This window comes from Crocuta crocuta, unplaced genomic scaffold, assembly GCF_008692635.1.
Source record: "Crocuta crocuta isolate KB4526 unplaced genomic scaffold, BGI_CrCroc_1.0 scaffold164, whole genome shotgun sequence".
NCBI lineage: Eukaryota > Metazoa > Chordata > Mammalia > Carnivora > Hyaenidae > Crocuta > Crocuta crocuta.
In genome coordinates this window covers 3,479,259-3,503,438 of record NW_027530016.1, presented here as the reverse complement: position 1 = coordinate 3,503,438, position 24,180 = coordinate 3,479,259, and the positions used below count along the sequence as shown (strand labels likewise).

At 47.1% G+C, this 24,180-nt stretch overlaps 1 protein-coding gene across 1 annotated transcript in view; it reads right to left on the bottom strand.

Moving 5' to 3' along the window:
• Positions 1 to 325: 325 nt before the first annotated feature.
• The window catches only part of CDC42EP3 (CDC42 effector protein 3), a 24,712-nt gene continuing 857 nt past the window's right edge, over positions 326 to 24,180 (bottom strand). The window contains exon 2 of the mRNA XM_077764260.1: positions 326 to 2,325. Within this exon, the coding sequence (XP_077620386.1) occupies positions 1,329 to 2,093 (765 nt within the window). The 5' untranslated portion in view covers positions 2,094 to 2,325 and the 3' untranslated portion in view covers positions 326 to 1,328. The remainder of the gene's footprint in view (positions 2,326 to 24,180) is intronic.

Sequence of the window (24,180 nt, the reverse complement as noted above, 5' to 3'; positions counted from 1 at the left end):
GCTGTCAGCCTGTCAGTGCAGAGCCTGCTTTGGACCCTCTGTCCCCCCTCTCTCTGCCCCTCCCCTACTGATGCTGTCCCCAAAATAAATATTTTTTAAAAAATTCTGATCTCACATGTCCATTTTTCCTAAAATTGAGGGGTGCTGTATCTGGAATCTCAAACCTTCGGGAAATAATCAAAACTGCAGAGTGGATGGATATCACCTCCTACCTTATTTTAAAGGCTCACATACACTTCAGAGAAGCAGCTTTCCTAGGCCTGGACTTACAGAAAAGATTATCATTCTCTTATTATGTTTTTATTTATTACTATAAACAAGCAACTTCATTTTAACATTTACTCTTTATTGTGTTGCATGAAGTACCTATGTAATGCAAGTATGTACTGTACTAAAATACCTATATTTCCAAATAACATTATATGGTGTAGCCCACAGTCTCTGCAGAAGCATCTTGAGTAACCTGTACCTTTATACTTTACAATCCATTGCTGGGTGCTGTGAAAAGTATGATTAACAGATGAAGAAAAAGAAATAAAGCTAAATATGAATACACTTTTCCAAACATATACATACGCAGCTTACAATGGGACCCCACATGGAAACAAGTCAAATGACATTTGATGTAATATCTATAAAATGTAGACTCTGCAATAAAAAGCCAAAGGCACATAAAAATATATTTTAACTTTAAAAATAACTTAGTTACAGTAATACTTTGCTTGTGTCTTACCAACATGTAGCGGACAGTCAGAATTTCGCGAGATAGATAGAATATATAGGGATATAAAGAGCTACAAGAAAATCCCCTGAACCCAAAAAGTTGTTCAAATGTGAAAACAGAAATAGTTTTAACACTGAAGAATTTGCTACGGCGAGCCCAAATGACATAATCTAGAAAAGAGTCTAGAAAAAAGGCTTAGGTGTTAAATAAACTTTGACTTCTTCCTGCCCAGGAAATGCTAGAGTATCATGAAGTTCTTTAACGTGACTTGCGCAGCCCTTCGTAACTAGTGCCAGTCCTGGCCAAGCCAGATTTCTTACGTGTCTGGAAGCAGAAAACATGAGCTGAACATCAGCAATACCCGCCGAAAAAAAATGGGTCCTGACTGACTCACTTTCTTTCTGCCAGGACAGTCTTTTGCTTTGTTTTGTTTTTGCAAACAGGGCGTAACAGGTGCAAAAAATACTTTGTAGGAACATTATTTTAGAAAACCTATCACACAACGGCAAACACAGCCAGCGACGCTCTCCTCTTGGACTGTGGTTGGTTTAGTTTTTATTTTTTGATACCTTCTACCCCCGAGGACCAGAGCTGGCGGTGGCTGTTACTTATTTTTATCCATGACATTCAGCACCTCATCCAAAAACGAGGGCCCCAGGTCGAGCTGCAGGGAGAGGAGGGACCCCGTGAGATCGGAGAGGGACTCCTCTGATTTAGTCTTTTCCTTGACGAGCTCGCACGGGGCAGGCTGGTCATACATGTCCTCGGCCGGCCAGTCGGGGTACTGTTCAGAGAGGCTGGAGGAGTGGCTGTCCCTGCCCTGGCTGGACTGGGACGCGGACCCGCTGGAGCCCCAGGACATGTCTCCCGGGTGGCCTGTCCCATTCTCCAACAGACCGCTTTTCTCCGGGGCCTTCTCCTCCACGACGGGCTCACAGCTGAGCCGGGGCAGCTTGGCCGGCCCGAAGGACTCCTGCTTAGAACTAAACGTCACCGGTGACAGTAAGGGCAGCATGAGCGCCTGGGAGCCTCCGATGGTCGGCAGGGAGATGGCGTTTTTGAGCACCGGGGAGGGCGTTTCTGTGAACATGGAGTCGGACGTGCTGTTGGCCCGGAAGAACTCGCCGTGGCCGGGCAGCTGGCCCAGGCGGGCCTTCTCCTGGTTTCCCGGCAAAAGCTCGTAGTTCCCCTGGAGGAAAGAAATATCTCCAAAGACGTCATGCTGGCCCTCTTTGCCGATGTGAATGGTGTGGCGGAAGTCTCCCAGAGGAGGACTGATCATATCGGGGGACAAGATGTCCCTCAGTTTAAATTTCTTTCCTTTCTTGTTATTGGCAGCCTTCAGGTAAATTGGGGTCTTGGCTGGCATTTTGGAGTCGGAGAAGGTCTGCTTTGCCAAAGGGAAAAGGGCCACTTTCTTCGCAGATCTTGTTTCCGAATATCCTTTCTGATAGGATCTGTCACATCATTTTTCTCAAGAAGCTTCCAGAAGTGGCTCTGAAAGGAGCCTGGGTTTAAGAGGCCTTCCTGAAGTCACAGCCACGGGTGGCGTCCTGGTGGGCCAGTTACGTCATCCAACCCCTTCCACAGTGGGGAGAAACCTGGAAAGGAAACCAAAGCAGGTTATAGTCAGCTGACCCTTCAGGGTTCACGGGGGCCTGCCTGTTCCCCCAGAGCCTGTGAATAAAGGCAGGACCAGTTCCCATCTACAGCCAAACTTGATTTTATTTTCTCTCTCCATCAAGTAGGATAAAAACTTTAATCTCGGGGTCTTTTACTAAGGGCCCACTAATCTTAGTCTTATTTTAGGGGGGAAAAAAGGGGAAAAGGCAAGAAAGAGATGAAAAAAAAAGCTCGTATCTATGACATCAGTACTTTCTAAACCTGGCCATGGACACAATTTTCTGCAGATGCCTAAGATTTTAGATTTTTCCTCTATTATGAGAACTGTTGTCAGCACATGACCAGAGTGATTTCAGCTCCTTCAATACAAAGTGGATTTGCTTTAAAATGTTTTCTCTTTTGTTTGATAATATTTTGTTGTTGAGTTCTGCATCTAAATACAGCAATGCAGCGACTAGTCCTATAAGGAAAGGGGCTGGAATTATCACTGGCTAAGTGACAGCGGCTATTATATGCCAGTGGCCAACAAAATCTCAGCAAAATGCCGTCTTCCACATGAGAAAATAGGGATTCAGGAATCAAACAGTAAATCACCCTTCGTCAAGAACACCCAGCTGGTACAGAAAGAGCTGGAGCTGGAACCAAGTTGTGGCACAGAAAACTGGGCTGTCAAGGGATTCAGGTCGTGGAGGCATTTTTTGATAGAAGCAAAAGAACAAAACTTCTTTTCAAATTAAAAATAGTGTGATCATCTACAACAGGGTGGGGTCTTGGAAATACTTTTGGAACACGTGTTGATAAAGTGTGTGTCCTCTCCCTGTGGTAGGTGGCACCCCAGAGTAACCCCCATGATGTGCCTCTAGATGCTAACACCTGTGTGGGCACAGCCTGGGACTTGCTTCTAAACTACAGAATATGGCAAAGGTGGGGGGATGTCACCACCCCGTGGTTAGGTGACATGATAAAAGAGTCTGTCTTAGGCTGGAGGAGGGTGCCGTTCACTGGCTTTGAAAAAGTAACTTCTGTGCTGAGGGAGGGCCTGTGGAGTTTTTCTGCCGACAACCTGGGGGAACTGGAAGGAGATTCCCCTGGCCCCGGTTGAGCCTCTGATGAGACCAAAGCCCCCTGACACCTGTCTCACAGCCTGATGAGACCCTGGAGCTAAGCCCTGCCTGGGCTCCCAACCCACAGAAACTGTGTGACAATAACTAGGTGATGCTGTAAGCCACTAAGTTTGCGGCAATGTGTTACCAGCATAGAAAATGCACACGCTGTCCCTGCACGTGCTACTTCACACGATGAGAAGCGCTAAGCCAGGAGGTGTGGGGCTCTGGGTTCTCATCTTACAGATGAGAAACTCCTCATCTCTTAAAAATAAATCCTCTGACTCTTCAGTCCCATCAGCTGGCGTGAAGAAGTTGAAAACCTTTCCCACTACGGGAATTCCTGAAATGCTCCACTGAGACCTCTCCCATTGGGCTCCCCTCCCCATTGGCAGCGGAGCAAATAAAGAAATAAATGTCCAAGAGCTGAGCTGGGTGGTTGCTGGGAGAGAGCCAGTCACATTTGCTCTGTAGCAGCTGGAGGCTATCTGTATGAAAACTCTGAGTCCATTTCCCCATGGCAGGTGGAAAGAGCTGTGCTCTGGCACCCAGCGGCAAGGTCCCAACGAGCTCTGTTTGGGAATTGGCATGCCCCCCGGGCTGGACAAGGCAGGGACCGATGGGCTGGAGAGGCCAGCCCCACCCCGCCCTGACTTCGTGTGTGGGGAGGAGGTCCACGCAGCACGAACTGGCTTGCACCCGGAGTGAGCCGACCCTGAAGCTGCCAGCTCGGAACTCACACGCACCACCTCTCTCTTTAGTCCCAACTAAGGACCTGGCTCCACCAGGCTCCCCGAAGTGCTGCTGCTGCGGCCACATGGCGGTGCCCCGTGGTTCTGCTTCCCACATGAGGCTAGGGCTGCAGGGAAACAGTTACTAACAGAGATGCGCATAAGAAGCCCCGCTGGTGGGTCCGGATGCTCTCTCAGCTTTGACGCTAATTTGGGTCCGGGGGCAGTGGCAGGTGGCACAAGTCCAAAGCCCTGGATCCCAATGGCGAGACGTCCTCCCCCCTGTGAGTGTACAACAACCGGCGGCCCCTGCCACTCAGGGGTGACTGGCACTGCCCTTCTGTACCTCTGGGCACAGCGTGGTGGATGGTGGCCTGCAGGAGCCGCCAGGGCACCGGGCCCACAAGAGGTGGGGGCAGCCCTGAGGGACAGCTGTCCCTTGGAGCGGTGTCCAGGCTCACACAGCCAGGAGCACAGCTGCCAGGGAGAGATACAGCATGTCCTCTGCCAGCTCAGGGGCAAGGGACGGCTGCCCGTGGTCAGCGGGTGCAGCCAGGGTTACGCGAGGCCAGAAATCGAGGCGGGGCCCTTCCAGGCAGGCAGGGAAGTAAAAATACGGTGAGGATGCAGCCAGAGGACCGTGCTCTCTGCCCTGCTGACTGGGCCACTCACCATCGCCCTCACTTGAACAGCGTCTGGCTGCTCTGGGGACAGAAGGGAGAGGAATGCCCGCCCTCAGTCCCTGTGGGCCACGGTCACGGCCGTGGGCACTGCCGGCCTTTCACCAGAGGCCGGCTCAGTCCGGTAGAAGCTGGGTTTTATGCCAGGGGCACAGACGCAAAGGTGGAAAGGAAGGGACAAAACATAGGGGGGAAAGAGGAAGAAAATGCTTGGTGAGTGAAGGTTAGATCAGCTGCAGGCAGTGAGCCTGGGGTGGAGGAGAAGACACTGTAAAGGGCATTTTTCCTCCTATAAATATTTACATAGTGTTTATTGCGTGAGAGGGATGTAGGCTTCTAGGACTTTGCAAACAGGAATTTGTATTGAATTTCTCCCATGTACCCGTGAGCTCCCGTTCATTGGAAGTTGTTTGGGGTTTTTTTTTTAAAGGAAGTTTGGACATAAATGTCTCTCTAGCTTTAGGTGAGTTGCTATTTGCAATGTAACGTGGGGGAAATGGAGCTCTGACCCCATCCCTCTATTTAATCTCTCTTCTCCTGTTCAGGGGCAACCATGTTTGACCTAATAATGAGGATTTCTCACACTGGCTGCTTCCCCCCCTCCTTTTTGGATATTCTGGGCCCCCTGGCTTATCAGCCAACGTACATCAATGTGCCTTTCCCTTCCTGGCCTATTCCCTCCGCATCTTCTCTGCCGTTGCTAATGCACAATTTCTTAGTTGTTAACAAAGGAGCTGGTCCTGGGGAGGGTACGTGCATGCACCTGGGAACCATCAACACTAAGTATTACTGAGAGCATCTCTATGTTCTGGGCACCGTGCCAGCCTTGGCTATGTACAAGCTCACTCAGAAGAACCCACGAGGCTGCTACTGTTAACATCCCCATTTTATAAATGATGCACTGAGGTACAGGCATTGAGTCTTGAGTCCCTTTGCCAAGGATACATGGCTACGAGGCACTAAACCCAGTGGCCAGACTCCAGAGTTTAAGGTCCTGACGCTTAATGATCACACTCACTGGTAATTCAGTCACCTCCCAAATTATGAAGGGGGTGCATTCCAGAGACTGTTTAAGAAACAAACGTGTGATGACACACTGGGCTGATAAGGGTGGGGTCAGGCCTTGCGTCTACCCGGTGGTGAAAGCCCGAACAGATTCCACCTCATTGGAAGGTGGTTGCCTTTGACACCAGAATTCCACTTACAGAGATTGACCTGGCTTGCATGTAGCGGAAATAATACATGTACAAGATTATCAAATCCAGGAGGTTACAACAGTCTTGAGTTGGAAACAACCTAACTGTCCACCGATAAAGGACCGGTTAAAGAAATTAAGGTATTATCAATTACGAATGACTATTACACAGTTCGTATAAAGGCTGCAACAGCTCTTTGTCTGCTGATAGAAAGAGCTCAAAGATATCTATCTATAAGATACTGGTTTGTGTGTCTAAGTACCTCTGGGAGCACACGCAAGGAACTAATCATGGTGACCGCCCCCAGGAAGGGGTGGACAGGACAGGACAGGGGTGGGAGAGAAACTTCTCACTGTATATCCTTGTGTGACTTTGGGTTTTCGAACCACACGAATGACTTAGCCATTAGTTATTTAAATAAGTAAGTAAGTAAGTAAGTAAGTAAGTAAGTATAAGGCTGCTTAAACCTCAGAGCGAGTGTTATACAAAGGTCCTGAAAAGCCTACTCAACCTGTTACTGGATCATAATGCAAACACTCGTGTGGCAATTGTGTTCAAAAGCCAAAATGGAGGGTGGTGCATGTGGGTATATGAAGACCTCAGGAGAGGGCTGACCTGGTGTCTCCGGAGCATGGCCAAGGGACAGATCACCTCTTCCTACAGGGACCTGGCCTTCACGTTTGAGGTAGCACGGGTGTTACTTTGCAGAATGGAAAAGATCTCACAAGAGAAGGGTTTTTAGCCACCAAGACGTGAGAAGAGCTAAGAGGCAGAGGATGCAGCAGTGTCCATGAGGAGGGCAGCACCGACCAGAGGACACACCGGGGCTCGGGCGCACAGCTTCCGTTCAGGCGGTGGCTACTGTCACGGACCATGCTCTACGATGCCACGGTCCTAAACACCCAACGCGAAATCCTGTCCCTGGCTCACCGCTTGCAGAAAAGGAGACCTGGGCTCCGGGAGGCTGCCGGCTACGGCAGTAGATACAGCGGGGATGAATCCCAGTGGGAAAGCCTGAGTCAGGCGACACCCCAGAGGCTTTGCCCTCTGCCCAGAAGGAAGTGGGATTACTTGCCATAGGTTGGGGTGGGGAGAGCAAGGAGGGGCGCCCAGGCCAGGTGTGAACTACGCAACCAGAACCCGGGTGTTACACGGGTCAAATGAAGAGAACTGCTAGCCTGTGACTATCAGTCAAGACTCTACCATCCATCCTGAACACCTGGTACCGAACCACCCAAGGGATGCTGCCCGCCCCCACTCGGGGCCTCTCTTGGCCCTGATTCCTCTCCTCCCACCATCTTCCTCAAATCCCAAGACAGAAAGTCAGAGAGAAAGGAGGCAGGAAGACAAGAAAGAAAAAGAGAGGGAGACAGAAAGAAATCTTCCCACGTGCGGGCCTTTTCTCAAAAACTCTCCTCTTGACCCTGAAATCCGAACTCTCCACGATGCCTTGATCCCTTTCTTTCTTTCTTTTTTTAATGTTTGTTTTTTTTTTTAAATTTATTTCTAGGAGAGAGAGAGAGAGAGACAGCGTGAGCAGGGGAGGGTCAGAGAGAGAGGGAGTCACAGAGTGAAACAGGCTCCAGGCTCTGAGCTGGCTGTCAGCACAGAGCCCGACGCAGGGCTCGGACCCACGAACCACGAGACCATGACCTAAGTGAAAGTCGGACGCTTAACCGACTAAGCCACCCAGGTGCCCCGCCTTGATCCCTTTCTCTGTGTTCTTGGATCACTGTTTGCTCCTCTTTCTCCCACTTCGATGACACTGGAGATAATATTCATCTGGGAAACTAGATCCCTTGGAAAGCAAAGGTCCCAGTCCCGGGGCACTGGAGAGGATAGATTTTGTCAACAAAGGGGGTCACCTCCCCAGTCAGCTGCTTGTCACCCTCTATGAAGGTGAGAGAGCATGTCCGGCAGATGTGGGGACATGGGTCCAGCTGCAAACGCACAGGCCCCCACTTACAGGAATCTGGGAGAAACGCAAGTATTCCACGACACGGAAGGACTCGAGAGGAAGTTAATGTCACGGTTTGGATAAGAATGACAGCATTGGAGCTGTCTTTCCTGCCATAAGCTGGCCAATTCCATTTTCTGGTCACTGAATGAAGCATAAGTGACAGTGTTAATAAGAGAAATCATCACTATCACGATAATAACTCAATAAAGAAAAAAACTGAAGCAGCCCTTTGATTCACTTCCTTACCATCCTTTTGGCAAACAGAATGATGCCAAAAAAGACCAAAGCAGGGCCGTGGCCAGGAGGTGGGGGGAAACAGGGGGTTCTTAAGAAGTGACACACGGAAAAATCAGTTCCTGAATCATTTAAGAGCTGACCAGACTAACAACTCATCTGAAAAGAACAAAGAGGTTTAGATGTTTAAAATTCCATTTATTTTAAGAAAGGAATGTTTGGTTGGTCTACTAATTATTTTTAGAGTAATTCTTGGTGGAGAGAGAGGGTAAAAAAGTCCTTGCATCCTGCAAAATAGGTTGCGATGTTGATTTAAAACACACATGTGTAAAGACAGGGACAGGTGGGGGGTGGGGACACCATCCTGAGGTTTTTTCATTCTTCTACTTTCGGGAAGTGAGCGTGTACCGGACTTCCCCTTTCTTGCTTGGTTGTCACATCCTCCAAGGACATCCTAGCTTCTTACCACTTTTCACTTTGCCTCCCTTCTTCCAAACATCCAGATGCAGCACTGCCGCACCACCTGGGCCCCAAGCAAAAATGTGACATGCTTCCTCCTTCAAGTCTGAATCGTCAGTCCCCGGGGAAGGATGATGAGGACTCAGTCAAGAACTTCTCCACCCCCAGCCATCTTCGGGGTATTTCTATGCGCTGTGAGAAGCCCTGGAAAACTGTTTGGCCCCGGACTCCACACTTTAGAAGGGATAAAGGCTACCTGGAACATGTTCCTACATGTTCGGAGGAGTCCCAACTGGGAGACAAAGAACTTGGTCATGACACGTGAACAGCTCAAGGAGGGGAGCGGCTGAAAGAAAATTCAAAGCGAAGGAAAACGAATCTTTAGGAATCTCAAGGATTCATTTAAACCTTCATCGAAAGGGGATTAGCTTATTCTCTGAGGCCCCAGGATTACTCAGCAAAAGCTACAGGGACATAGATTTTGGCTTCTCCAAGGGAGACTCCAGGTCTCTCAAAGATGGAAAGGGTGGCTGTGGGATGGGGGATGGCGATCAAGGTCTGACGATGTCATAGGGAGCAGCCCTCATCCCAGGCCTCCTCCGTGGTGCATGGTGGGTGGTGATTTTGTCCCTGCTCATTCTAAGTCTCCTACTGGGGAATACGATCACTGCCAACGGACTCATGGCCTCTGGTCACGCTCACAGACTTTACCTAGAAGACTTTCCATTTGAAGACGGCTGTGTTTTTACTAAAATTTCAAAGAATTCGAAATTCACAGAAAAAAAAATCACAGTATTTGAAATTCCACACTCAACTTCAATCAAAATCTAAGAGAAAAAATGTAACCAGAGAACACCCGATAAACAGCATCCTGAAGGGATGCTTTTCATATTTTTGGTCTACTTATTCTACCCATGAAAAGATAAGAAGATGCCTTTTATGTTTTTAGATTCTTACCCTCTCCCACATCATCCAAACCGAGGACACAGCTGTATAATGCAAGACAGCAAAACTCCACATTCTCTTGGCCCCCAGCTGCCTAGCTTTCTTTCATGCACATGAACTTACAGCCAGACTGAACAGACTATATTTTATAGACCCACTCAGAAAGGCTGATACATCTCACCTTCACTTATTTATAATGGACTTCTCGTTTATGATTCAGCTACAGCTTGTATTTATTTTTCTTTTACGACCTGCTTTGTAGAAAGCCACAAACTCACTGCTAATTTGTGTACACACCTCACATTTATAGGATCTAATTGTACGAGTTGAAAGATGTTTTAGAAGCGAAACTGGAAGACAGCACATCCACCTTGAGAGTCTGCGCTTTTGAAGACAGGCCATTCCACACCCTTTCCCAGTAAAATCAGTTACTGGGGAGGACTCAAAAGGGACATTGAACTCTGGCACCTGTAGCAAGTTGGGAGAAGGAGGACAGGTTCTCTCAAAATGCCTGAGTCATTTCTCATGACTAGTTTTACATGGGGCAGAGACTCAGGGCTAGTCAGGAAGACCAAGGCTGGCACGATAGTTTGGCGGATACGTGAACTGCTCGCATGCTTCCGTAACTAATGGATCCCACCTGACCTGAGAAGCAGCGGGGACAATATCAATGCAGAAAGAGAACTTGACCCCACAGGTTAGGCCCCTTGAATACTCTATTTTCTTAATGGGGTGAAAAGACAGATAGGGGATCTTCCATGTTGTTCTCCCAACCTGCTCGGGTCCTCGATAACCATTCATTCTCAGTGGATGGGCTGAATCATGGCATCTCCACCTCATACCACCACTGGGTACATGTGGCCAATCCCATTCGCCGCCCACTTCCAAGGCAGGCTCTCCTGTGTTATTTGTATGTAAACATCTGTGCACAAATATTTATCTAATGAATGAATGAATGTCCCCTCAGACTGGGCTGTCTATGGACACGAACTGGGTCCTCTCTGTTTGCCTCGCACTACACATGACACGCAGTGAACATCAAGACAAGAAGTGTTTAAATCCATAACCCCTGTGACACTTTCTGTCATGAGAGAGGAGTTGATTTGCTCCCCGGTTCCACCCCCAGTCCAACTCTGCAGGGGCTCCTCAAGGAAGTGGCAAGTTTGAAATGCCTGCTTTTCTAAGGAATTCACACTTACGAATATTAATGCCAAACGTCTGAGTGTTTGTTGTGGGCCAGGTAGGTGTTAGAAAACACCTCTGAGGAAGGGATCTTAGATTAAGCCCGTATCTTTGGTCAATCAGCCAAAACATGAAGGAGCTACGATTTGAGCCACAGCTCGACTCCACAGTCCGGGCTCTTAATTGCTACTGGTCGGCCAACATGAGAACTTGCACATAAGTGAGTTCAGAATGGAATGTCCACTGCAGGCTACCTGCCTTAAGGTCTGACAGCACGGAGAAGTGATACACTATGGTCTCAACATCAGTGAGAGGCGGAGATCATAACTTAACCTTGTTGGGAAGCAAAAATGAATAAAATGGTCCTAGATACCAACCAAAAGAATTTTGTCAAAAAGGATCTCAAAAGGAATTTGACTTTCTGTAAGAGAAAAGCCTAACGGTTAAAATTTTGCAGTAATAAAAGCCCCTTGAGTCTCGAGGAGAAAAACAAACATCCTGTTCTTAGAAAATAGTGTTCAGTGCCGTTAATTCTTCTCCCAGAGGAAGCACGTGCAGGGGGCCATTTACAACAACCAAACAGCTTTCACCGGGGACAATGGCTCCCTTCCCTCACTAGTGACACTTCACTTCCCCCCAACTTTCTGAAACGAAGAACCCTGTGTTCCTTACATGGAATGTCCTCCCACCTGCTTATGATCGACCCTTACTCATAACATCCTCCAAGACCTGCTTTAGTCACTTCCTTCCCAGGGAAATTCTCCCAACTCCCCTCACGCAACCCAGACTCAGAACTGCATTGGCAGAGGCTTTCTTAGGACTCCTGAAGAGTCTGCATTTGTTATTTTTCTGTTTTCTGGTGTTGTGATTTTGTGCCTGATATCTCCAGATTGGTGGTAAGCTCCATAAGAATAAGGCGAGCAAAGACGCTATGAGTAAGAGCTAGTATTGACAAATTATAATCAGTGGGCCAACTCCAGACCTTGGCCTGTTTGTGTAGATAAAGTTTTATTAGAACACATCCAAGCCCATTCATTTATATGTTGTCTCTAGCTCAGTGGTTCTCAACTGAGGGTGATTTCACACCCCCACATCTGGCAATGTCGATAGATGTTTTTGATTCTCATGATGGGGGGGGGTGGTACTGGCATTTAGTGAGTGGGGCCATGGATGATGCTAAACATTCTACAATGCCCAGGATAGCCCCCCCACAACAAAGAATTATCTGGCTCCAGTTCTCAGTGGTGCTGGCGTTGGGAAACGTGGGAGAGATGCTTTCACATGACAAGGTCAAAGTTGAGGAGTTACGGCAGGCTATGTGGCCCTCCAGGTCTAAAACACTAATGGACCCTTTACAGAAAAAGTTTGAGCCCCTGCCTTAGATATGGCATTTCCAGGGGTTGGATAGTTACTGTCCATCCCCCAACCTTTAACAATCCCCCTGCAATCACCCCCTCCCTCTCAACGTGGCTTCAACTGTCTCCTCTAATGACAAGAGAAGAAAATCAAAAGTAAGCTACTAGAAACTTTTGGACATTTCCAAACAATCAAGCACATGGTGAGTGGCCTCTTCAGCTTGGACAGGCTATTGACGGGTTTGAGAGCCAAGTACCATTTGGCTTGCGTGGGAGCTGGGTGCGGGCCCAAGGTAAGCGCTGTGCACACTAGTATCAGTATACAATGGATTGGAAATCAAAACAAATAAAACACTAAAAAAGACACTGCTCCTTCACGGATAGCATTGGACTTTTCTCCCCTGGCCTTTGAGACTTCACTTGGCTTCCCCCAGGCACTTCCTGTTCAACTCGTCCCACACGAATGTGCCATCTTTTCCCCTTTTCTGGCCCAGCACAGCCCTTCTGTACTTTCCTCTCTTGCTAAACGGCAGGAAGTCACCCCAACCCAAAAGCCGGCTGTCACCCCCACCCCCTCCCCTTGCCTCATTCTCCAAATCAAGGCCCACGGCTGTCTCCTCTCATCAACACCACGGCCTCAGCCTTTTTTTTTTTTTTTTAAATTCCTCAAGATCTCTCTCCTGCACAAGGGCATTTTGCCTCTCCACTTCTCTCCTTGCCTCCAACCTCATCTTGAGCGAGCCAGCTACAATGCCCAAGTCACCTGGTCACTCTCGGTCTTCAAAGGCAGGCTCACTCTTGTAGCCTGGACACAGAATAAGCCCTCTGGGTCCTGCCCACCCCTGCGGCTAGTATTTCCTGCCCGTTCCCCCAAGGCCTCTTAAACTGAGCCTCTACTGTACCTTGTTTGTTCTAAATGGTTTTTTAAATGTTTTTTTAAAATGTTTTTTTAAATGTTTTTTTAAAATGTTTTTTTAAATGTTTTCTAAATGTTTATTTTTTCTAAATGTTTATTTTTTTTAAATGTTTATTTATTTTGAGAGAGAAGGAGCATGAGCAGGGGAGAGACAGAGAGAGAGGGAGACAGAGAATACCAAGCAGGCTCAGTGCTGTCCGCGCGGAGCCTGACACAGGGCTTGAACTCACGAACTGTAGGATCATGACCTGGGCCGAAATCAAGAGTCAGATGCTTAACCAACTGAGCCACCCGGGCGCCCCTACTGTGCCTTGTTTATACTTCAAAACCACCAACTATCACACTATGCTGCTGTCACCACTTCTGTCTCCCACCAGGTTGCCTTCTTTTGGGGAGAGACGATTATATTTACCTCACAGCTGGCACTGAATAAATGTTGAATAAAGGAACAAATGAGAAAGTTTGAAAGAGACTGTCTTGACTTGCTCCCCCTTCAACCCTGCCCCCCTTGTTGAAAGTCCAAGATGGAGTCTCTCTGTGACTCCTGTGGGGAAAAAAATAAATAAAATCATTTAACAAAGGAGCTGTGGCCTCTTGTGGCAAAGGCTTTCTTTCATTTCTCCATCTGTAAGACATTTTAACTTTTCTCTATCCATGCTGGGTAAGAATTTTACAGCCTATCAATGCAAGCCACAGTAATTCTATAGGCTCTGACAGATCTTTGGGATTAAGGCTGAGAATATTTGTTATCGTGCTATTTGAAGGGACAAGACTTCAAGTCTTGACTGAAATGTGCATAATTCTATAGGCTCTGACAGATCTTTGGGATTAAGGCTGAGAATATTTGTTATCGTGCTATTTGAAGGGACAAGACTTCAAGTCTTGACTGAAATGTGCAAATAGCATCTCAGAGAGACAGGCAAGAATAAATTGACAATACATTCCCCTGAATGCAGACCCGCTAGTTATATTTAAGTCAATCTTAAAGAATGAGGCCCTGGAAGAAACAATGAGCTCACTCTCCTGACCTTTCCTTTCAAAAGGAAATAGGTTAAGGGGGAAATTTGGATTATTTGGCCCAAAAGGTACAAGGAAACCACAAGAAAGTATAATGGACATTCTTCGACAGAAAAGGGTTGTTTTGAATATCAATGTGGGACTAGCACAGAGCAGGTACTTAAGAAAAACAACTTATCAAATGAATGAACATATTGGCAAACAAAACAACAGAGCTCGCTGAGGCTCTAGGCCTTAGGGGAGAAGCAAAGACTTCTCCCGGCAAGCCAGGCTTGCAAGCTCCTTGGAGAACTCCAGACACACACATATATGCCAGTTATCGTCTATGTAAACGGAGACAATTATCCCCAACCTGCTTCTCTTCTCTTTTTTTTTAAAATCTTTATTTTTGAGAGAGAGAGAGAGAAACAGAGCATGCGCAGGGGAAGGGCAGAGAGAAAGGGAGATACAGAATCTGAAACAGACTTCAGGCTCTGAGCTGTCAACACAGAGCCCGATGTGAGGCTCGAACTCACAGATAGTGAGATCATGACCTGAAGTTGGACGCTTAACCAACTAAGCTACCCAGGTGCCCCAACCTTCTTCTCTTAAAGGTGATTCTAAGAGCTGAGCGCTATGTAAACACAAAGCATCATCTTTATACCAAGTGAAAAACCAGAACATCTACTGAAATTCAACATGACGGAGGGGAACCATTCTAATCGCCAAATTAATTTTCTCCTTAAATGTTGTCTGTAGCAGTCATCAATAAAATGGTTCGTGTCCACCCTGTAAACAGTCTCCACAGCTGGAAGAAACTCCCATGTCCAGCTGACTCAGGGGATAATTCTTTCCTCTGACACGGGGCTAGCTTCTCCTACAAATGTACAGGCATCCTTTCTCTCCAGGTACAATTCTCCCAGCCTGAGGACAAATGAGACTTCTATGAGCTGGGAAAATGATCATCAACCACGATCGGTCAGATGAAGAAAAATTTAAGGGCCTCTAGTTATTTTCTTTAAATATTTGGTAAGCTGTCGGGTGAGAGGGAATGTGTAGGGTCCCAAGGAAAGACAGAGGCATGTGGTTAGAGGTCATGGCGAGGCCAGGTGGGGCTGGGGCTGAGGAAGAAACAACTTGAATTAATCAGCTTGAAGAAGGGGAGAGGCCTCCCCGCTGAGGCTGAGATGCTGTCTGGATTCTCTGGGAGGGCAGGAGGGAGGAAGCATTCCCCCTCCCCTCCCTGGGAGTTAGATATCCCGTAGGCCAGGCTCCTGACTTAAAGTAGCAGTCTCTGGCAGGTGTCTGTGAGCTACACCGATGCACAGAGATGATATAACCATAGACTTGTAAGATTTATCCTTGGTATTAAAGACAAAGCATTTTACAACAGAGATTCCTCACGTTGTGTTCCTCGGAACTCCCAGAGCTCAAGGGAGGCACATCTGGGTCACTGGTGAAGGGAAGGTAGACAGAAGAGTAGGGCCAACTTCCCTACCCATTTCCTTCCTCCTCTTCAACCAAAAGACTCTCAAATCTGTTATTTAATATACTGGGTTTATATTAAGATTTTCTTTCTTTGCTGTAGCTAGAAAAAAGAAAAAGTCCGGAAGAGGACTCATGTTTTCTGTCACTCAACTCTTAGGGCCTTGGTTTTACGCTGTAGGGATGAGAGCAGCGCCGAAATTAAGGACCCTTCCACCTGTGAAATGCTAGAGTCTGTGATTCGACATCTGCAGAAACATCTAGTTTCCAGGGCATTTTAAGGGGAAAAAAACCATAACACTTTTTAATGAAGTTAAGACTATCCTTAGAATCAAAATACTTGTTACCAGCCTATAAAATGTTCATCATCTCTTCCCATCCTTCCTGGTACCAAATTAAGGGTACAAAGCAAGGCCGGTAATTTTCTCTGGGAGCCTCACTTTGCTCCTCTGCGGAGTGGAGGTTAAGAACAGTGTTTCTTAGGAGGAGACAACACACGTATAAAGTGCTTGACAAAGTTCTGTTAGGCAATGAGCTGACAAATCAGTAGAAGAGGCAATTATTATTAATCCTTCCAAGAAACTAGAGCTGCATAAGGAACGAGGCAGGTTGGAAGTTCACTGTTGGGATTTTTATCCAACCTTATTTCTTTTAGACCTTGGGATCTAGCCATGTACCTGAACTGATTGTTTTAAATAGTGTGAACCTCCCCTGCCACACACACCCCCCCAAATGTTCTGGTTCCAAGTAGAATTCCTCATCCTGCGAAAAAAACCGGAATTGGAAAGAAGTCACCATCTCGCTGCCCACACTGCCCCAGAGGCACGTCCGCACTCCACCAGGCTTGTAAGTTAAGAACCACCTGCAGTGTAGGAGGGTGCCCATTTCTCCACATCCTCGCCAGCATCTAGAGTCCTCTGATTTGCTCATTTTAGCCACTCTGACTGGCGTGAGGTGGTATCTCAGTGTGGTTTTGATTTGTATTTCCCTGATGAGGAGGGATGCTGAGCATCGTTTCATGTGTCTGGTGGCCATCTGGATGTCCTCTTTGGAGAAGTGTCTGTTCATATCTTCTGCCCATTTCTTCAGTGGATTGTTTGTTTTTCGGGTGTGGAGTTTGGGGAGTTCCTTATAGATTTTGGATACTAGCCCTTTATCTGAGATGCCATTTGCAACTATCTTTTCCCATTCCATCGATTGCCTATTAGTTTTATGGATTGTTTCCTTTGCCGTGCAGAAGCTTCTAATCTTGATGAGGTCCCAATAGTTCATTTTTGCTCTTGATTCCCTTGCCTTTGGGGATGTGTCAAGTAAGAAATTGCTGTGGCAGACCCTCTGGAAAACAATGTGGAGATTCCTCAAAAAATTAACAGTAGAACTCCCCTATGACCCAGCAATAGCACTGCTAGGAATCTACCCAAGGGATACAGGGTTGCTGATGCATGGGGGCACATGTACCCCAGTATTCACAGCAGCACTCTCAACAATAGCCAAAACATGGAAAGAGCCTAAGTGTCCATCAGCGGACGAATGGATCAAGAAGATGTGGTTCATCTATACAATGGAATACTACATGGCAATGAGAAAGAATGAAATCTGGCCATGTGTAGCAACATGGATGGAACTTGAGGTGTTATGCTGAGCGAAATAAGTCAGGCAGAGGACAGATACCACATGTTGGCACGTATAGGTGGATTAGGAAGAACTTAACGTAGGACCATGGGGGAGAAGAAAGGGAAAAATAGTGGGGAGAGGGAGGGAGGCAAACCATGAGAGACTCTTGAATGCTGAGAACAAACTGAGGGCTGAGGGGGGGGGGAGGGAGGGGAAGGGGAGTGATGGGCATGGAGGAGGGCACTTGTGGGGATGAGCACTGGGTATTACATGGAAACCAACTTGACAATAAACTATTTAAAAACTATTAAAAAAAAAAAAAAGAACCACCTGCCCCTTGGGGGAGCCCATAGCTGAAGGCTTGCTTCTGAGGAAGACAGAACGAAATACACCTATGAACGTAAACTTCTACCAGACTTACACGAATCACCACCACCCACCCCCCCCAATCAACATTACTGCCTGTGGAAGACATTTCACTCTGAAGCCATCTGCGAGCAAGAAAACACTTTGCAGTTTGGTGCTATGTTAGGCACCTGGTGGGACACGTGGCTGGAGCTGACTGACTCAGTGAGAAGTAGGCTTTGGAGAGAAGCTTCCACGGGCCTTCGTCCTGGCTGATCACTCACATTCACCAGCCTCTACTGAGGGGCAGGAGCAGAGGCTGCAGGGCTGACCCGCTGGGAGCAGACACTCGGGCGCGCAGAAGCAAACGATCAGTACGTCCGCCAGGGGGTCCATGGTTCATGCAGTCACGGCCGAGAGAGGCAGGCAAGCACTAGGAAGTGCACTGACCATGACTCTGCCCAGTGCCAGGCTGACACGTGGCACTGAGCCGCCACAGTGGCACCCGGGCAGGAGGCTTCAGAACAGGTTGCACCTACCCAGCCAAGACGACTAGAGAAGGTTCTGGTGGTGGCCTGCTGCTCAGAGAACCCTGGGTGATCGTGACCATCAGAATCGAAGGACTGGTGGTGCCTCCCTTTGAATGTGGAAGTTCTGTAGCCTGGGAAGGAGTAACTTTACTGCCGCAGGATTCGATTTGTTTGCACCCCTACTACAGCAGGAGTTGAATAAGCTGCTAAGTGAACATGACTTCCGGCTTGACAACACTGGGAGAAGACCGTGCCCCAGGCAGAACTACAGAAGAGGCTAGGACTAGACTGCTATTCCTTTAGGTCCTGTTTGTAAAAGAGACGAAAGCTGACATGAACTAGGTTCAGTCCCTACTTCCAAGGAGCCGGCAGTCTAACTAGGGAGCCTCAAGGGTCCACAGACGATCATTCAAACGCAGTGTTACAATGCAAAGTACAAGACGCTGTGGAAGTGACTCGGACACAAGTGGGGCAAAGAGTGACAGAATGACAGCGGTCTACAGCCAGAGCTGCAAAATGTCCATCTGCTTCTTCTGTGTCCCCGTCCCTCCCCTTCCGCTGCTTCACAGACGAGGGGGCAGAGCCCACCCAGGGAAGGGCAGGGTGCGCCTTGTGACACATCTGGCCAGCCAAGGGCTTAGAGCCTCGTCTCCTGCTGCGTTAAAATCAATGTTATACATCTGAACTGATCCTTGGCAAAAAAAAGACAAAAAAAGTAAAAGAAAGAAAGAAATAAAAGGAAAAGCAATCAAATACATTCTGAAATGGCAAAGCCACATTAAACCCAAAATGCCTTGCTTGTTTAGAAACTGTGTGTAGCCTCTAATGAATTTGAACAGAACAGGTCTTTTTCAGCTACACACACAGTGATTTATCACTGGCAATGATGTGTCCACAGATATGACCTTCAAGCTGTCCCCCGAACATGACAGATTCCCAAATGTGTAAGCTGTCTAAATAGACGCCTGACTTTGAAGTTCCCTGCCTTGCACGCCGGCTCAGGCCGCTTGCCACAGAGCTGCCCTGGTCTGTTTCCCCACACAGGGTTTTCCGTTATTAGCAGTAAGACTGCTAGGCTGATGGGTGTCTCGATTCCAGCTCCCTGGGTTCTACAGATAGAGACGATCTGAAGGCATCCAGCACCAAACGCCTCCTCTAAGAGATGAGAGAGAGACCCTGAAGTCGGTTCCCCCCGGATCAAAGCTAAGACCAGAAGCTGTTTTCTCGACTCCAGTACCTCTGTGATGGCTTCCATTAGTTTCGTATTAATGTTATCAAACAGCAAAATGACAGGTGTGCTCACATCTTCTGGTGTTTTCTTGTGGCTCTAATCCGGGGGCTCTTGAAAATGTCCCCGGGTTCCTGAGCTCTGTAGGGCAGGCTGCAATTATACGGCTTCGGCCTCCGGCTTGATGGTTTCCTGTCAGTTGCTCTGTGGGCTAATGATTTGAGACTCTGGACACTATCTCCCTGTGGAGACTCCAAGCCCAGTGACATATTAAATGCTCTAAGAAGTCCTGCAGAAAGGGACCTTCGTCAAACTAGTTTCCCAAAGAATCCCTTTCTGATGCCATTCATACTTCAGAGTTCCAATTAGGTGGTGCTATACTAGCTAAGCACAGATGTGTTATCGCTGCAACATGGTTTAACGAAGAACCAAAGGGGGCGCCTGGGTGGCTCAGTCAGTTCAGCGTCCGACTCTGGCTCAGGTCATGATCTCACGGTTTGTGGGTTCGAATCCCGCGTCGGACACTGTGCTGACAGCTAGCTCAGAGCCTGGAGCCTGTTTCAGATTCTGTATGTCCTTCTCCCTCTGACCCTCCCCTGCTCACGCTGTCTCTCTCTCTCAGAAATAAATAGAACATTAAAAAAAAAAAAGAAAACAAAGAACCAAAGGCCAGAAGCCTAATAACGATGTTTTCAAACATGCAAACAAAAGCCGAATCCCTGAAAATCAGGTTCTTTTCATTTCATACTTGAGATTCAAGGCTTCTACTGTTCATTCATGGCTCGAGCAAGCAATAAGGATTCATCGAATACTACTAATTTGGAATGTTACCAGCTTTCGCATGCATCAGTTTGCTTGGCTATTCAGAAAACAGTGAACTTTTAAAATATCGGTATCATCATTCCCATTATAAAACTGTGGGTTTTCATCCTTAAAATGGCTTTTCCACCAGAGATGCTGTCAAACTCGCCCACCACCAGAGATGCTGGTGAACTTGGCACGGAGATGAAATGTATCAAGGCCAAGCTAGGCCTTTTTTTTTCTTTTTTTTAAAGAAAGAAACATACCCTACTATTGCTACAAAACTATCTGGCTACTTATATATTATTTTGGTTTGTGGGGTACTGTTTATTTTGTAACCTTTAAAGGGTGCGGACAGAAGAAGGGAAGATTTGAAAAGGAAGCCGACAGCTTGAGGCTACTGCTCTTGGTTTTGAGGCAACCTGAGTTACTTTGGGCAGTGCTTTCTAGAACCTCTACTTTGGTCTGGACGGCCTCTCCCAGCTAATCACAATCCCACATGTCCAAGGCAGTGGATGCCAGGCAGGCTGATCCAGGGCACCTCTCTTAGGTTTCAAAGGCCTCCCTACTCTGTCTGTCGCACCAGAAGCTTATCTGGCAGCGCCCGGGGCAGGTGCAGACCTCGGAACTGTAAGGAGGCCTGACTTCCAGTTTACTGGTGGCTCCTGCCTCTTGCTTAGCTCCTCCCAAAGCAGTGTCATTATGAAACAGGTATTAAATGTTCATTGGGTGCCAGGGACTGAAGGGCCAGACCCCGTGGGTGTGGACACTGGCCTGAAGAAGGGACCATCCAGACCGCTATAGGACACTGCAGCCCCTGGTTCTCCTGAACTTCAATGCAGGGTTGTGGTCCTTCATCCTTGGCCCTAGAAGTTCCTGGCCCCTAGATGTTCAGGGCTTTCTTTTTTATTTTCCTCATTCCCGAGTCCTACAATTTCACGTAGCAAACCTCTTCATTTATGGTATAAATTAAATGCTCACGTTAACTAGCAGTCTGATGCTGGATCCACTGCAAGAGAAGACTGTGGCCATACCTGTGGGATTAAACTATCTTCAAAAATGAAATACTTCAACCGGTACCCCTCAAGGCTGGCAATTACTGCCGTCTTCCTTTGAATATAGAGTCCTGTGAAATGAGTTCACTGCCAGAGGCCAAAACCCCTCATAAGGGTCAGATTTAATAGTCTTCCTGCCACTCCTTCCTGGTAGTGGGGGCGTGGCATTTAGTACAAGGTCAAGTAGACTTGAATCCAGACCTGAGTCAGATTTAATGGTCTTCCTGCCACTCCTTCCTGGTAGTGGGGTCGTGGCATTTAGTACAAGGTCAAGTAGACTTGAATCCAGACCTGATTCTGCTACTTACTTAGCTATGTGGCCTTGGCCAAGTTACTAAACCTGTCTGAGGCCATGTCCTCATCTTGAAACAATACTATCTACGTCAATGAGTAGTTATGGATATTAAATAAGAGAGTCAATATTAAGCACCTGGGGGAAAAGAAATAAAAGCAACAAGGAAAGCATCAACCTTTTATTGTACACACTCTGGATCAGGCACTGTTCTAAGTGCATTAATATGTCATTTCCTTTTTTTAATTCATTTCAACCTCCACGTAATATTATTATGCCCATTGTATAATTGGTAAGCTGAAGTACACAGGCTAAGTAATTTGCCCAAATCACACAAGTATTAAGAGCTGGAGCTAGGCTATGAGCTCAGGCAGCCTGACTCAGAGACAGGCTTCTCAACCTCAGGGTTTCCCCACCCCCCATCTCCTTGCCTCAAAAGGTACCGATATTCATGCAGGATTAGCCACTCCTACAGGCACATACTGGGCTGTTAAACTGTATATGCATATTTAGGCATGTTCCTTTCAGTGTAATTTTGGGCAAGTATAGAATAGGTCTGTCTCCGGCTTCCACACCTGTAAAATGGGGATATTAACAATTCCTCCTTCCACAGAATGATTACTAGAAATAAATGGGTTAATCAAGGTAAAGGGCTGAGAAGACAGCTTGGCATTTAGGACAGGCTCCATGTAAGAAGTATCTTTATCGTCTAAAGTCCTGAACAGCGTGACGTGTTAGCAGAATTCTTGGGCTCCGGGCACTTGGTAAAGGAGATTTTGTAGCTGGCTCAGGCTACTAGTTTCAAATGACTATCCTTGTTCTCTGGCAAAACATACTGCATTTAAAAATAGATTGAAGTTCTTATTCAATGAATAAGTCGGGTCCACAGGAGTCTGGTTAGAAAGAAATTAGGCCAGACCTGAATGAAATTAGACAGAAAATAAGAATTTTAACAGTTAAAAAGAAAACATCAGGGCATTCTTTCTGGAGGGTTTCTTCAGGTTAGGTATTGTACCGCACCCACTGGGTAAATGCTATGGCTACAGGGCACGGAGCTTGTGAAAAATGTATGGCCTGGTAAAAATCTTTGGGTGATACAGGTTAAGACAGCCTTATCCCCACGGCTGCTGAATACCACGAACTTTAGAAGTGAGAAAGGGCAGCTTCTGTGAACATGTTGGACCTAAAACAAAACACCACATTAAAGGAAAAGTTGGACGGCAGAGAGACCGGCTCATGGGAGCCGATGGTTCTGTGTTTATTCCTCTTGCACATTCACAATAAAAAAATTAAAAAAAAAAAAGGGGGGGGGGGGCTCAGTGCTGTAGCTGTCTTTACAAGTTACATTCAGAGAGAAAACAGAATTTTGCTGCTCAGATTTGGAGGCAAGGGGGAGCTCATCCGATTTCACGTCTGTAGCTGCTGCCACAGCACCATGTTCCAATCAAGGAATTCAGAATGTAAATCTCTTGCAGATGATACCACTGGAAACCAGAAACTGCCATGGATCCAGAAACACTTCCAAATTTCTGTAAAGTTCTTATCTTCGGGCCCAGAGGCTGGTAGTCAGTATTTTATTCAGTAAGTGAGGCCCCCTGGGAAATCTACATTCTTTGGGAGACTTAAGGAAGAACTTCCAACCATTCCTTGGCTATCCAAATAGTCGGTTATGTATGCCAGGTGTGACCATGCTGAACAGTTCACAACAGCCCCGACGTATCTCTGGAGTGTTTCAATCTATTCTGAAAGGGTCTGTGTCACACACATACCGTCTAGCTACTTCTTTAACTGCCAAGAAGAGCTCGTACAAATTACAGGTGGTATCAAAGAGAAGACCTCTAGCGCTGTCCAGAGAAGTGGAGAAGTTGCATTTCTTGGTTGTTAGATGCAAGATCTTTTCTGAGTTAAAACGTTACAGGAGCCTTTCAAATAGCCTTAGGGACACCCCATCACCAGAGCTTCGTGGTGAGCCTGTTGTCTCCTTGGGACCTTAAGGGGAAGTCTCCAAGATTGCCTTTGCTGTTCAAACACGGACATCTGCTACACTCCAAATTTCTTGTTCTGTTTCAAAAGCAGCACCCCCAAGAAACTCTAGAATACTGTGAGGCCTACAAGTTGGGGGTGGAGAGGAAATCTGTGTCTCCCTAACACATTCATCAATTCCCTCCCCCTTCCCAGCACCTCCCTCTCCAGAACCCTCTACACCCTCAGCACACACAAGCAGCGACTCCCCCAAATGCACCAGGGCTGGAAAGATTCATGTTGCAATACCCTCCTGACATTCCTATTCCCGCCCTCATTTTAATTCCCCCCCTGCCTTTTTTTTTTTTTTTTTTTTTTAAACAAAAATGTAATTACTTGACTGTCAGCCTGGGCTGCACTCTGGGGCTTTTACTCTTTTCAACACAGCTGCGCTCCGGGCTTTGATGCTGCTGTCCACGCAGCTTGTCCCAGCCACAGCCTGGCTCTCGGTAATTCAACATTCAAGTGCATATTTATTTTTAAACTGACCTCTCCGAGACTGTACAGTATAAAGGAGGTCCTGCCAAAAAATATGCTACTTTCTATTTATAAGATGAAACACATGCCTCCCCAAGCCGAGGGGAGGGAGGGAGTGGAGTACAATAATTCATAACGAAAAAAATGGCCAGATCCATTCGTCCTCATGTGTCTGATACTTGTCTATGTCAAGGCAGTTTCAAGGAGCAAAAAAACCTTGAAGAAGC